Genomic DNA, 15,009 nt, shown 5'->3' on the forward strand with positions numbered 1-15,009 from the left:
GGTTTCATCTGACCATAGAACCCAGTCCCATTAGAAGTTCCAGTAGTGTCTGGCAAACTGAAGATGCTTAAGTTTGTTTTTGGGTGAGAGTAAAGGTTTTTTATTTAAACCCTTCCAAATAATGTGTGGTGATGTAAGTGAATTCGGATTGTTTGTTTTGGAGACTGTCTGACCCCAAGACACAACTAACTTCTACAATCAATGTGAATATACTTCAAATATATATTAAAAATACTAATAAGAATAAAAAAAACTATCAAATATATTCAAAGGGGTGCCAATAATTGTTACACACCTATATTTAACAAAGATTTTTTTTTTATAAACCTGTATTGTGTTTACAGTTGTTTGATATACATGAGAGCAGAGTATTTTTGTGAATTTTTTTAAACAAAATATAAAAAGGTTAAACAATAAAGACATTTTTTTCACAGCCTTATTTGCTCCAAGGGTGCCAATATTAGTGGAGGCCACTGTAGATCTGGTTACTCTTTACACTGGACACTGTAGTTTGTACTTCTAAGTTGTTGATACCACAAGGCATACTATAGTCTGTCCCGGTAAAATGTAATAACAGAGTAAAACAGCTTGTTTAAAGACGGTGATGTGTGCAACTCGGCAGTGTTGGATACTGCAAACCCTAAAGCCAAAAGCATTGCTGTTGTGGTTTTTTTTTTTTTTTTTTCTTGAATATCTTTCTTTACAATATTTTTTAATAAAAGATATATATGATATTTATGGGACATCCCCAATATCCACAAATCCTGTTGTTTGCTTGAAAGGCTGGATCATTTTTTAAAAATAATAAAATTACGATAATTTAATGTGAATGTTTAATGTAATGAGGAATGATTGTCACCTCTGAACTGTAAGACCTTGGCCAGCTGCTTTAAACAGCTAAAAGAACATACAACAAGACTATGGGTTAAAGCATGTCTTTAAGTTCACTTATTAAAGCCATCATCACAAAACTACAATACGGCACTAGCCTGGTCTTTATTACATCTGTAGTGTAATCAGTGTTTCCCACAGATTACTTGGGTTGAGTTTCATGTATGTCATATACTCCTGTAACTAACGACAGCACTTGTTTATCATTATTTCCTCTTTGATCACAGAGCCGAGTCGGCATAGCTGTGAGTGCAAACAGTAATATATACATACAAGTCTCTCAACCATGACATTTCTATGTGAAATTCTAAATATACCCGTATTATAGCATGAAATCATGGCTGCAAGAGTAGAAACCACTGAGAGAGCAAAACTGCTAAGTTGTCAGTAACTTTTTAAATCAATGTTGTTAGCTTTTGATAAAGAGGAAATTGAGCACGGCTCCGTAATAAGTGTTCCATCGCAGGTTAGTTAGGAACCGTGTGAGGTGGCTGAAAGCGTGTTCAAGATATTGCCACATATCATTATGAACAAAAAATATATCAACTAAATGACCTGTATCCTGTATTGAATTACCTGTATACCGTATATTTGTTGTATTCTGTCACTTGACAATACATTAAAGTAGTTTGTTCTGAGTGGTTAAATGGGGAGTCAGAAATGTTATGTGCTCAATAAATGTGAACCAGGCAAAGTGCCTTCAAGTGCAACCAAAGTGTGCAGAAAATGAAACTGTGCAAATATTAGGAGCTCCTCTGACAGACTAACTGTATACCATGAACTTGCACAAACTGACTCCAAAAGGAATAAATATGAAAAGAGAGTGCTTTAACAGCTCTGTCTGGTTCTTTTCTCTGCCCAGCTGTGTGCATGTCAGAGCCAAATTGAAAACAAGGTGAGTTGTCATTCGAAATTTATTATAAATAAAATGTGGTGGTTTTTTATGGCCCAAAATGTACTTGGGCTCTCGTCAATATACCTCGGTGCCACACCCAAGCATCACCTATATGTGGGAAACACTGTTAATCAACTGTAACTGCTGCCATTACTCTATATGCTGCTGTGTTGAAGAAATAGCACTAGACAAATGGACAGCAGAGGCACTTGGGCCTTTCAGATTGAGGGACGTTGCAACATTATTATTAGACGTAACTATGCGAGACAAATGTGCCCATGATGTTCTCCAGCCAATTACAAAGACACAGTAAATGTTAAGCATAAAAATACGCCTTTTAACGTAGCTTAGTGATAAATCACCAAGTAAAACAGATCGCAAAACAGTATATCAGCAGCCAGAGGCCCATACAGTCAGACACCAAACACACACAGTCCTACACACAGAAGGAGATTTATAAAATGAGCCCTTGAGAACTCCTTCCCTTCCATGCTATCCTCTAAGCCCTTTACACGACAGTGTAGGACATTTTGAGAACAAAAAATGGCACAAAAAAAAAAAAGAATAAAAGAATAAAAATTTCAGCGCAATTAAGACTGATCACTATGCAATTTTTTTCAGCAACTCATTAGCATTGTAAGTTACCATTTTGAGGGCATAAGAGTGTGGAAATAAGAACAGCCATTGTCAAAATATTATATCATTTTAACCCATCTCTGCACCCCCCAAAGAAAGGTACTGGAGGTCATTAATATCCACATACTAAGTAAAACTTGATGTTTCGATGGAGTGGCTGCTGTTCCATTTGTATGCATTTTTAGGCTAGACCAGGCACTCAGTCATGTTATTGCAGCCTGGTGAGGTTAAGATTTAACTATACTGGAACAGGAAATAAGTGGGTCATTTTAATTCTTGAAATGTGGGTTTTAGCAGGTACTCATTCTTGGGATCCAGGCTGGTTTCCTTCCATATTTCAGAGAATTATGGTGGTGTATAACCACACATGTTCACATTTTCACTGCACATTAAAAAGATATCAGCCATCCCAGTAGGTATCAGGATAACAACATGGTTATAATGTAGTCTGCTAAGCAGCACTGCAGATCTGAGGATATATAGAGGCTGAAAGCTAAAAAATGGGAAATGGTATGATACACCATATGATTGCTAAGGGGGTCTGTTTGTAAGGCTCTGTTGATGGTCTACATCTTGGTCGCAAGGCAAGAAAAGAAAGTATCTGAATCTGGTAAATGAAGAATTGAGGTCATATGTTCGTATCGTTCTGGCTACAGCAACAGCATGTATACTTCTATTCATGCTAGCTGTCAAATGTGAAAACAACAGAGTATGACATAGAGTGGTTTGAGACATGGATACATATAACATTGCTTTCTTCCCTCAATCCATTTTATTCTGAAGTGGTTGACATACACAGAAACCCATTTTAACAGCAGAAGCTAAAAAGGGAAAAAGTCTGACCATCATTGATACAACAAAAAACAAAATATATACTTTTCAGAACAGTGTGAGAGCTGACGTCTCAAAAGAACACAGCCTTGGTCTTCCTCTTCCTTCGTCTCTTCTTGCCCTTCTCATGAATTCTGTCATTCCTTGTACCTGGGGCATAAAGAGCACTGAACATGTAAAGCGCAGCTAGGGATCTGCCGGCGTGCCTGGCGTGCTTGGTTCGACTCGGTTCGGCCCAGTTCCTTGCTGGCCATCTTTCACGTTTTGGAGCATGCTGATTGGCTAGAGCTAGCCCCCCACATCCAGTCATTCTTCTCTGGGGGCATTGTCCTCCAGTGGGAAGATGGTCGCTAGGCAGGTCGAGTTCTGGACAGCTGTCATGGTCGCTACTGTGTGCAAGAGGACCAGGACTAGCAAGCAGAGCTTCAGTCTGCCTTGATTCAGCCTTGGAGCCCCCGAGGTCGTAGCAGACGTATGCTGGCGTGAAGGATAAGTCCTTTTGAATGTGCTATGTGAACATTCATTGAATTTTAGCTCCCACCGCACATCACAGCACTGTGGCTCATGCTGGGTGTTGTCTGCATTCTCCAAAAGCCCTGAATATAAACAAAAAGACAAGAAACACAGAACTGATCACCAGATAACACGCCAGCCTTTTTTTTCTGTAGGAGCTAATTAGAACAACGAAGGTACAATTTTTTCTTATTCCACTATGAACAATTCTAAGACATTCAATTTATTCTTGGTGACTCAGTCATCTTGCTTGACCCAGAAGTTTTACACAGATTGAAGACCTGATCTTCTGTGGAAGTCCCTGATGTAATTCAGAATTTATTGATCCTTGCAATGAATGCTAAGGACCTAAAAATGGCAATGAGGCCATTATTACCCTTTACATCCAGCTCCTTGGACTTATTGTTAGTTTTTACACTGTCTACACTGACAATACTCAGTTATATTAATCAGTTTAAGTACATTCAACAGCACAGCTATGCAAAATGGAAGATAGTGTCCAAGACATAAAATGTTGGAGGAAACATCCTTCTCCTAACCCAAAATACTGATATTTGTCTGTAGTATCATCTGATAGTAGGGTTGGGTTATTCCTTCTACACAGTGCCTTTTGGACATTTGAAAAACTGGTTAGGCAAACTAAGGGTTTTTTTTTTTTTTTTTTTTTAGCTAATTTGGGTAACTACAGGAAACCAGCTGAGGTAGTGCAACAATTGTGTGAGTTTGGAGAGCTTGAAAGGATTGAAACAAGTCATGTAGTTGCATTCTGGATCAGCTGCAGGAGTTTGGTGCTAAAGGGAAGCCTTGCCTGGAGCAAGCTGCAGTAGTCCTATGTCAAGATGACAACAGACCAAAGAAACACGACAGATAAGAGTGAAACATGAGGGTCTGGTGCAGATGAGCTGTGTATAATCAGCATAGCAGTGGTATGAACAAGCATGTGAGCAAATTGCGTCCTGAGAAAACAGGTACAGAGGGAGCAGAAGTGGATCCCCTCCATGTCATCTGATACACCAGATGATCATCACTTTAGGTAGGATGCAAAACACCAACGTGCTGGGTCACTAATTCCAAGGTTTGAAAGTAGGGATAGGTGGGTCTTGTGATAGACTGTGTTGAAGACTTCTCAGAGGTCAAGAAGTATCTGGACTGATGATCATGTGGCTGATCTAGTGTCATGAAGCCACTCAGTAACAGCCACAAGTACATTATCTGCGGAGTGGACCACTGTGAAACTAGACTGGTTTGTATCCTGGAGGCCATTATGGGTGAGAAAGAGTGACAGGTGATTGAAAACAGCATGTGCAACAAGTTTAGGGAAAAAAAAGAAGAGACACAGGTAGTAGCACATTTTGTATCAAACCACCCAATTTGTATGCGAGCAAAAATATTGGAACATGTGGCTGACAGGTGTTTCTTGTTACCCAGGTGTGTCCTGTTAGATTGATTGTTTAAACAATAAATAGCTCTAAACATCTACTCTTGGTTTTAGCCTTCAGTTTCACCTGTGAAGACTGCATTTGTTGTTAAAAATAAGTCAACATGACAATCAGAGAGATGTCTATGGGAGAAAAGCAAGCCATCTTAATGCTGAAAAAAGAGGAAAAATCAATCAGAAGCATTGCAAAAACACTGGGCATAGCCAGTACAACAATTTGGAATGTCCTGAAAAAGAAAAAAGCACAGGCGTACCAAGCAACATACACCAAATGAGTTGGCCACGAAAAACAACAACCCTTGATGACAGAAACATTAAGAGACCTGTGAAGTAAAACCCCAAAACAACATTCAGTGACATCACCAACAACCTCCACAGGGGAGTGGTGAAGGTATCACAATCTACCGTTTGAAGTAGACTTTGAGAGCAGAAATATCGAGGCCATACCACAAGATGCAATCCACTCATCAGCAGTAAGAATCGGAAAGCCAGATTGGAATTCACAAAGAAATACAGAGATGAGCCACAAAAGTTCCGGAACCAACATTAACCTCTATCAAAGTGATGGAAATGTCAAAGGGTGGAGAAAGAAAGGATCTGCTCATGACCCAAAACATACATCTGTGAAACATGGTGGAGGTAGTGTCATGGCATGGGCTTGCATGGCTGTTTCTGGAACAGGCTCACTAATCTTTATTGATTATGTAATCATGATAGTATCAGCAGAATGAATTCAAAAGTTTACAGGAACATTTTGTCTGCCAGTTTACAGAGAAATGCATCCAAATTTATTGTGAGGTACTTCATCATGCAGTAAGACAATGACCCATAACATGCTGCCAACACAACAACGGACTTTATCCGGGGGGGAAATGGAAGGTTTTAGACTAGCCAAGTCAATCACCAGACTTTAATCCAGTTGAGCAGCATTTCACCTCCTAAAGAGAATACTGAAGGGAGAAACCTCCCAAAACAAACAACAACTGAAAGAGGCTGCTGTAAAAGACCCTACAATTTGGTGACGTCAGTGAGTTACAGTTTTGACGCATTTATTGCAAACAAGGGATATGCAACCAAATATTAGGTTTAACCAAATATTTTCTTTAATTTACTTCAAGACTTATCTGTTCCTATACTTTTAGTCTATAAATTGGGTGTGGTCTGATACAAAAGGTTCTATTATTTGTGTTCTTTAACACATCTCGATATAAATACCAGAAACTAAAAGCTGAAATCCTAAACTCTCGTTTTATATCTATGTTTTGATCTCAAACTCAAATTTCTTTGGGTTATAGCACAAACATCTGAATTGGCCTTGCCGTTCCAATAGTTTCAGGGGGGCTGTATTTTAAGTAGCTATATCTCATATAAAAATATAAAATATTAATGTATTTGTAATGTAACATGCACACTATAAGAAAACATGAGAAAGCATTTCAATAATAATCATTTTTTTAAAAAGAGTAGTTTTAGGACTACGTGGTTGGTAGGCTAAATATTGCATACTGTGATGTACAGTTTAAGAAGTTAAAGAAACATGTAATCTATACACTGACAAAAGTCTCATAAATGTATCAAATAAAAATGTATATTAATATGTCTGTTAATATGTACAACATAGAAACAAAACTTTAACTATGTAAGTGAAACTATGCTTTAGAGTTAATAACAGATGGTTTCCTTCAGGGACAGAAAAGGCACCAAAAGACTGACATTAGTAATCTAGCAAGTAATCTGAGAGCATCAAATAGATTTGAAGTTACTGCGAACACAATAGGTTTAACTTGACCTGCTTAAAAAATAAATATCAGACTGTTGTTGGCAAGTAATATGGGAATCTGATTCTATCATTTATGTGAATATTCTGCTTAAAAGTATTAGAATTTAAAATAGTTTATCAGAACTAATAAATTCTCTAACACATTAACCATTATATTTAATTATACAATTTTATGTATATAGTCCTCACACATAAAAGCCTAATATAGATTATAGAAGTGTTCTTCTTCTAGTCTATGCCTCTGTATAGCCACCAGAGGGATACACTGTTCCCTATTTGGGTTTGATTATTTTTTACGGATAGCTTGTTTAACTGTTGTATTTCCATCTTGTTTTGGGCATAGTACATTGTGTAGTCTATTTAACCTATGTAACTTGCTTTATAATGTGAAAATGTGAAAAATCCAGTCCAATTGATCAAGTTTGTTCCCTGCTTCTTCTTTTGTTTTTCTTTATTTTTTGCTTGTCTGTCCATCTATCTCGGAGTATCTACTCTATCTTCTTGACCAATAGGTACTTGGTCTACAGAACTATTCTGATACAATTAACCAGCAACCCACAACAGCAACTTGTCAGCTACTCATGAATGTCCACCCTTCTCATGGCCAGGCAACTCGGCGGCACCCAACACTCCTAAATCACTGCTGGATGACTGTTCTTAAATTTCCCCTGGCCAAGATAAACTAACGCAATCCACCACTTGTGGGTATGTGTTACAGTAATTTCTTCAAGAGTAAGGGTGTTATTAAGCACAATGTAAATCAGAGTGCCTAAAACCCACTTACCCATGATAAAATCACTGTAACACATACCCGCGAGTGGCTTATTGGTTTTATAAAATGACAACAAAAATGTTATAACATCCAGTGTTCAATAAATAATTTAATTTATTATGAATAATATTTGTATTAGACAAGTATTTCAGGTGTTCTCTGGACAAAACAATGGTGCGTATATTGAAGAGTTTTTACAACAGCTTAGGCAATCAGATTTTCGAACCTGTCCTACAATAATGATATTGGGAGGTACGGGCTCTCTCAGGACAAATGAGAACAAAAGTGTTGTACTGTACAGTGGATATAAAAAGTCCACACACCCCTCTTAAAATATCAGGTTTATGTGAAGTAAAAGACTGACAGTAATATAATAATATTATGACAATAATGTAATAAAAAGTGTGCACACCCCTAAACAAAAACTTTGTTAAAGCACCCTTGGATTCTATTAAACCACTCAGTGTTTTAATAGAAGAGTCTACCAGTGTGGTTAATCTTGACTTAGCAATATTTTCCCACTCTTTCTTGCAAAAACATTCTAGATCCATCAAATTGTGTGGGCATCTCGCATCAGGTCACCCCACAGATTTTTAGTTGGATTCAGGTCAATAACATTGCTCTTCTTTTGGTTAATCCATTCCTTTGTTGATTTGGATGTATGTTTTGGTCATTGTTGTACTGAAAGGTGAAATTCCTTTCCATCCTCAACTTACTAGCAGACATCTGAAAATTTTAAAGTAAAATCGACTGGTATTTGTAGCTATTTATGATTCCCACTAACTTAATGAAAGCCCCATTTCTGGCTGAAGAAAAGCAGACCTAAAGCATGATGCTGCCACCGCCATGCTTTACCATGGGTATAGTGTTCTTTTGGTGATGCTTTTTTTTCACCAAATATCCCTTTTGGAATTATTATAACTTTTGGAGTTGGTCTCCTCAGACCATAACACATTTTGCCACATGGTTTGGGGTGATTTAGTTGGGCTTGGATGTTTTTTGTGAGAAAGGGCTTCCATCTTGCCATCCTACCCGATAGACCAGACATGTGAAGAATATGAGAGATTGTTGTCATATGCAGAAACCAGTCAGTACTTGTCAGATATTCCTGCAGCTCCTTAAATGTTGACATAGGTCTCTTGGCAGCCTCACTGGTAAGGTTTGTCTTGTCTTTTTGTAAATTTTGGAGGCACGTCCTGTTCTTGGTGATGTCACTGTGGTGCTCCATTTCCTCCACTTGTTGATGATGCCTTTTACTGTGTTCCATGGTGCATCTAATCTTTTGGAACTGATTTTATTCCCATCTCCTGAACGATTCCTTTTAGCAGTGAGACCCTATACAGGCTTTTTCAGCTCTTGCAGTCCATGGCTTCAACAGTCAGATGAAAGCATGAAGAAACACCTGGTCTTTATTTGGGGTTAATCAAAAACACTGATGACAGCTGTATGATAATTACTTTTGAACATGAGATTGAATGTGGATTGTTCATTGGTTCATTCTCACAGCCATGCAACTAGGTTATTGTAACTTTTTTATTTTTCCTATTTTTCCTGAAAATGCTTCTGATTTTCACTTAATTTTTATACATTGTAATTTCAAATTGAAGGTGGACAAAGTTGTTACATGATTCACCTTGGTTTAATTTTTTAAACTTGCCATTTTAGCAGGGGTGTGTCGATTTTATTATTTTTTTTAAACCACTGTATTTACTGAGGAACATGAACCGACAAAGCCATAGGAAGGAAGAGCAATAAACTTATCATATGGAGGACAATTACAATAAGAGCATCCTCTCTCTATCTGTCAATCAGTTGGATCTAGCTTACTATGCCAGCTTTAAAACTCAGCAACAAGATCGATGATTCAAAGTGGACTTCACTGCTGCCTCTAGGCCTCTGGGCAACGGTAGTGCCTCTGCATCAATGGATGCTGTCCAGCTGAGTGGGCTGAGTGGGGTCCTCTGTGCCTTGCCACCTGTCTCTTTTTTGAGAACTTCATCTTAAAGAGCTGATAGTGGACTTCTGCCGGAACAGAACGCCCCAACACTTATTACCATCCAGGGGCAGAAAATAGAGATGGTGAACTCATACATATACCTGGGAGTGCACATTAACAACACACTGGACTGGTCAGAAAATACTGAAGCTCTCTAACGGAAGGGACAGACAAGACTGTTTTTGCTAAGGAGGCTCACGTCCTTTGATGTGAGCAGCAAGCTACTGCAGATGTTCTATCCGCCTGTGGTAGCCAGTGCACTGTTCTTTGCCGCAACGTGCTGAGGAGGTGGAATTAAGGCTGGGGAGTCTGACAGACTCAACAAGCTGGTGAAGAAGCCCAGTTCTGTTGTTGGTCAAAAACTGGACAATCTGGAGACAGTGGTGGAGAAGAGAATGAGAGACCAAATCAGGTCCACTCTAGGAAACCCCTCTCATCCACTGTATGTTGAGCTGTGGCAGATGGAGAGCACCTTCAGCCACAGGCTCACCCCCCCCAGGTGCAAGACGAAACGCTTCAGATGCTCCTTTGTGCCATATTGTAATATTTATATTGTTTACATATCGCTATTTCATAGTATTGTGATGTTTATATTGTTTACATATCACTATTTCATAGTATTGTTACACTAGTTATACCATATAGCCGCTATATGTATATAGTTTTGTGTTTACTGTACATATGTGATATGAATATGGGCTATATGTATAGTTTGACTGTACATTGTTGATTGTAGTATATATTGTTTATATGTTCATATGTTCATATATAGTTTGCGCTTACGTTTATACATATTTATAAATTCATCCACTGTATTCTTTAAATAGCCCTGTATTTTTCTCCTTACTATCTCTATTTTTCTTCACCTGTCCTGCTACTGCTATGACACCCAAATTTTTCCATCTGGGGATTAATAAAGTATGATCTTATCTCTTATCGCTTATCTTATTCCATTAAGCTCACAAGCCAACAAGTGTCACAAGGAGTTAAGGTAGTGTGCTAGTAAGTGTAAGCTCTGAGGAACAGCCACTGCTGAGCCTTAACCCTTAACTGCTCTGATATGTATTATGTACTGCCTTAAAAAAATGGTCGCTTAAAAAAATGTATGCCAAATGAATTTATATAATGTAAACAAATTCGGGCAAAAATGGGAAAGAACTCAGACATGATTGTTCTGAACTGAAACTACCCTAGACTAAATGTAATCAAGCCTAAAACCCCTAATTATATGAATTCATTTGATGCTTCCTCCTACATAAGAAAAACATGATGCTATGTGGATTGGTGACTATAAATTACTCCAGTGAATGTGGGTGTTAGACGCCCTGTGATATATCCCCCCCCCCCCCCCCCCCCACTCCGCACCCCACCCCCCTCCACCCCCATATAAAAGCGCCACTGAAAATGACTGCAGTATATCTGATGCAATATCAATGAAATTCTTTTCAAAATTAACAGCCAACTAAGTGCATCCATATTTTTCAATGTGACAGGCTAGAATAATTTATGAATTTGATATCTCAAAGAACAGTCTCACACATACTGAGGAAGTTCTTCCTGGATTTAAATCAGCTGATGTTCTAGAGTTTTCCGTTGTTTCTGAATGTCTCTTAGTGTTCGAGTCTGAGTAGAGCTTAACGTTGGTGGATTGGTCCAAAATAGGTCTTAATGATTTGGCCACATAGCCCAGAATGAGAGAAATTATGATTGTTCTTATTATTTATAGAATACAAATGTCTAATGCAGACATTTGTTGTCAAGTCAAAAACATTTAAAGCATGCTTTCCATCGCAAAACATAACATTGGTCTGCCTTTGTTTTGTTGTAGATCAGCCATCAGAAGCAATACGTACCTGTACATATAAAACTGGGAGTGCCACCGTGTATAAGGTCATCATTGTCAGGCAATATGAAGGGACACTTCTGCTGGACCTCGAGACAGTACTGCTCACATGGGATCTTGCGGCTACAGCTGGACTGATTGCTCTGGAAATACTGAGCGCAGAGCCATGGCTTGTACACCACCTGCAAACAGACACAGACAGTATTAGAACAACTCTGGACTAAAATGTGAAGGTCGTCTCATTTTCTATTGAAATGAAAGTTCTTCCAAGTCCTACAATGAGTACATTTCCTTTGTGTTGCTATCCTTACTAAATGTACACACTATTTTGAGACCTTTACCAAAGTGATGGAATCTAATAACAGTTGAAGTGTTTTATTCCTCTTACACCACAGCAATTTGCCAACATTAGCGATTTTTTAATTTATTAAAGAATGATACATCATACTTTTAATCCGTTTATAGCCATATTTAATGTTATGGAACATGAAGCAAGTTAGTACCAGTTATGACTTCTATTAAAACACCTATAAACAGTTTTTTTTCCCCTTCGCCAACCTCTCGTTTATGCCCGCTTGAAGTTAATAAGACAAAACAAGAAAAAAAAAAACATACAGCTTGCCATAGTTATGAAAAAATGGAAAGTACAAACTTCTCTTTCTTGAAGACTGTCCCCTGTAACAAAGCGCTGACACCGGAGACTCCGTCCATAAACGCTCAATAAAAATCTCCTAACAGAAAACTTCACCATATCAATAATTATACAATTTCCTTCATTAAATTATAGCACATTTTTTAAAATCCATTCATTATGAATTAATATTAACATGAATTAATCAATGCATTCTGACCAATCAGAATTTAGGATTTGCGGTATAATTGTATTCTCTGTAGGGCAATATAATCACATTCACAACTCAGCCTGCATGCAGTATTCGGAATGAACAGAAGATGGAGCAGTGGTATAAAATATAAGTTCATGAATGAGCCGCTTCTTCTCTTCACATGAATTTCACTCAAAACAGCTCTGTTGATTTTGTCACCTGAATGAGAGTCACATCAGGTTATTGAGGTCATTATGGCACAAAAAAACAAATCATCCCATTGGTGCATCATTGTGACATTAGGTGTGTAATCATTCTGCCCACCACACACACACACACACACACACATACACACACACACACATTGCACGTTGAATTAGCACATATTACTTCACGTGGTCCTTTTTTTTGCACCAGGGCAGCATGTAATATGAGAGCGAAAGGGGAGGGGAGTCGAGTGGGCAGTGCATGGGGTGACAGCACTGTAAGAATAGCTCCAGCTCATTTATTTTGCCCTACATAGTGCACCCAGCACAAGCTGCTGTTAAGGAAAGGGAAAGAAGGCAGTGCAGAAGGCAGTGCATCCACAAATTGGAGTGTGTGCAGATAGAAAAGGAAGTAGAAGCAGAAAAGCAGGTCATCATTAGCACTGTCTGGCTGTCAGAGAATCCTGAGATACGGTCTGATTTGTGAGGCTTGGTTTCACTCGCTTTTCTCTCGCTATCTCGCTTTCTCTCTCTATTTCCCTCCCTTTCTCTCTCCTCTCTCTCTCTCTCTCACACACACACACACACACATATACACACACACATTTTGCTCTGAATACCTCAGGAAACAAGCTGGCACAAGCCTGGAACAAGAAATGGCTCGCCAGAAGGGGAGTGTACTAGCATCTTCAAATCGCCTCCCAGAGAGAAACTTGTGAATTTGGCTTGTGTCTCTTTCATGCACAATTTCAGAGATCGTGTGTCCTTTGGTGCTGTAGGAGCTCAGTGCTTAAAGACTTACAGTACATATGTGACCAGAAGATTGATATTTTAAGTCAGTGAGGTTGACGGGAGTGTGCCTCTAATCAGAAGGGTTCCTGTAGTCACTGAGTTGTCCTTCCTCATCTGTGCCCTTGAGCAAAACCCTTGATGACCCAACAAGCTGACCCTGGACTCAGACTCTGAAAATCCATTGATGTGTCACGGGAAAGCGTTACACACGCTGATGAAACCTCTATCTGCCCTCGTCCTCATCCTTGAGCTCAGAAATGCTCACGATTGGTTAGGGTCACTGTGATTGACAGGGGAAATCGAGTATGAAGAGAGAGCAAGGGCAATTTTGCTCCTTTGGACTTCCAGCCATGGATGACTGTGGCATGGCACTCACGATCTCCCGACGATCATGTGAATGCTTTTCTGTTGTGCCACTTAAGAGCGAGATTTTTTCATGATAGACTTAACAAACATCTAATAATATCTAGTTAACTAGCATTCATGCTAATGGATTGAGGATGCTAATGGTGTTTTAATAATAATAATAATAGTAATAATAAGAAGAAGAATCAATCCATCCATACCACTCATCCTACACAGGGTGGCGGGAAGCCTGGAGCCTATCCCAGGGAACTTGGGGCACAACCCATCACAGGACACAATCACACACAAATTCACACACACATTCATACACTTTGGAAATGCCAATCAGCCTACAATGCATGTCTTTGGATAGGGGGAGGAAACCAAAGCACCCGGAGGAAACCCCTGATATAAAAGGAGAACATGAAAACTCCACGCACACTGGGTGTGGAGGCGGGATTTCAGCCCTGGACGTGCGAGGCAAACACAACGAGTTAAACACAGATTAACAGAAACAATAAACACAATAAACATAAACCAGTATGACCTAAGTCACAGGAATATTTAATATTTGGGAAAACAGGTGGGATTTGAGACAGGATTTAAATAAGGAGCATGAGTGGGATTGTTCGACGGTTTGCGGTAGAGAGCTGTAGAGACGGGGTGGTTGTGTGGAAGGAGAAGGTTAGACTAGTAGGAAGAAGTAAGGTTATGGTGGGCTTTGTAAATGAGCAGAAGGATTTTGAAGGTGATATGATAATTGACTTAGTATTCTTATTATTTACTTTCATAACAGGGTTGTATGAAAGTGTATCAAAATATGTGAACACAACACAACAAAGTTGTGACGAATAAAAATGTTCATTTTTATAACTTACAATGGGTGGGTATAATGGCTCTTTAATGGATGGACGGAGAAGGATGTTTCAAGAGTGAGATGTTAAATGGATTCATACATTAATGCAAAAGTAAAAAAGTATTTTAATGATTACTTTGAAATATAAAGTGTTGTCATAGTGGACGAGGGCAGGCAAAAAAAACAGAATCACTCTAAGTGCTATAGATGTGAAAGTTTTGTGTATGAAGGTTTTTATTAATGCTTTAAACTATTTCTCTAAAGTATGCATAGAGGTTATTGTGAAGGATACTTTTTGATATGCTTGATATTTTTCATCTTTTTTCTTTTTCTTACATACATTTATACGTATCATTTCAGTGGGACACACATGGCACCCCAATCATGGAGT

At 38.6% G+C, this 15,009-nt stretch overlaps 1 protein-coding gene across 1 annotated transcript in view; it reads right to left on the reverse strand.

The window, feature by feature from the left end:
- Positions 1-439: 439 nt before the first annotated feature.
- nalf1a (NALCN channel auxiliary factor 1a) overlaps positions 440-15,009 on the reverse strand; it is a 91,991-nt gene continuing 77,421 nt past the window's right edge. Inside the window, exons 2-3 of the mRNA XM_017456887.3 lie at positions 11,606-11,777; positions 440-3,849 (exon numbers count right to left, since the gene is read on the reverse strand). Of these exons, the coding sequence (XP_017312376.1) occupies positions 3,560-3,849; positions 11,606-11,777 (462 nt within the window). The 3' untranslated portion in view covers positions 440-3,559. The remainder of the gene's footprint in view (positions 3,850-11,605; positions 11,778-15,009) is intronic.

Source organism: Ictalurus punctatus, chromosome 26 (genome assembly GCF_001660625.3).
Source record: "Ictalurus punctatus breed USDA103 chromosome 26, Coco_2.0, whole genome shotgun sequence".
NCBI classification, from domain to species: Eukaryota; Metazoa; Chordata; class Actinopteri; order Siluriformes; family Ictaluridae; genus Ictalurus; species Ictalurus punctatus.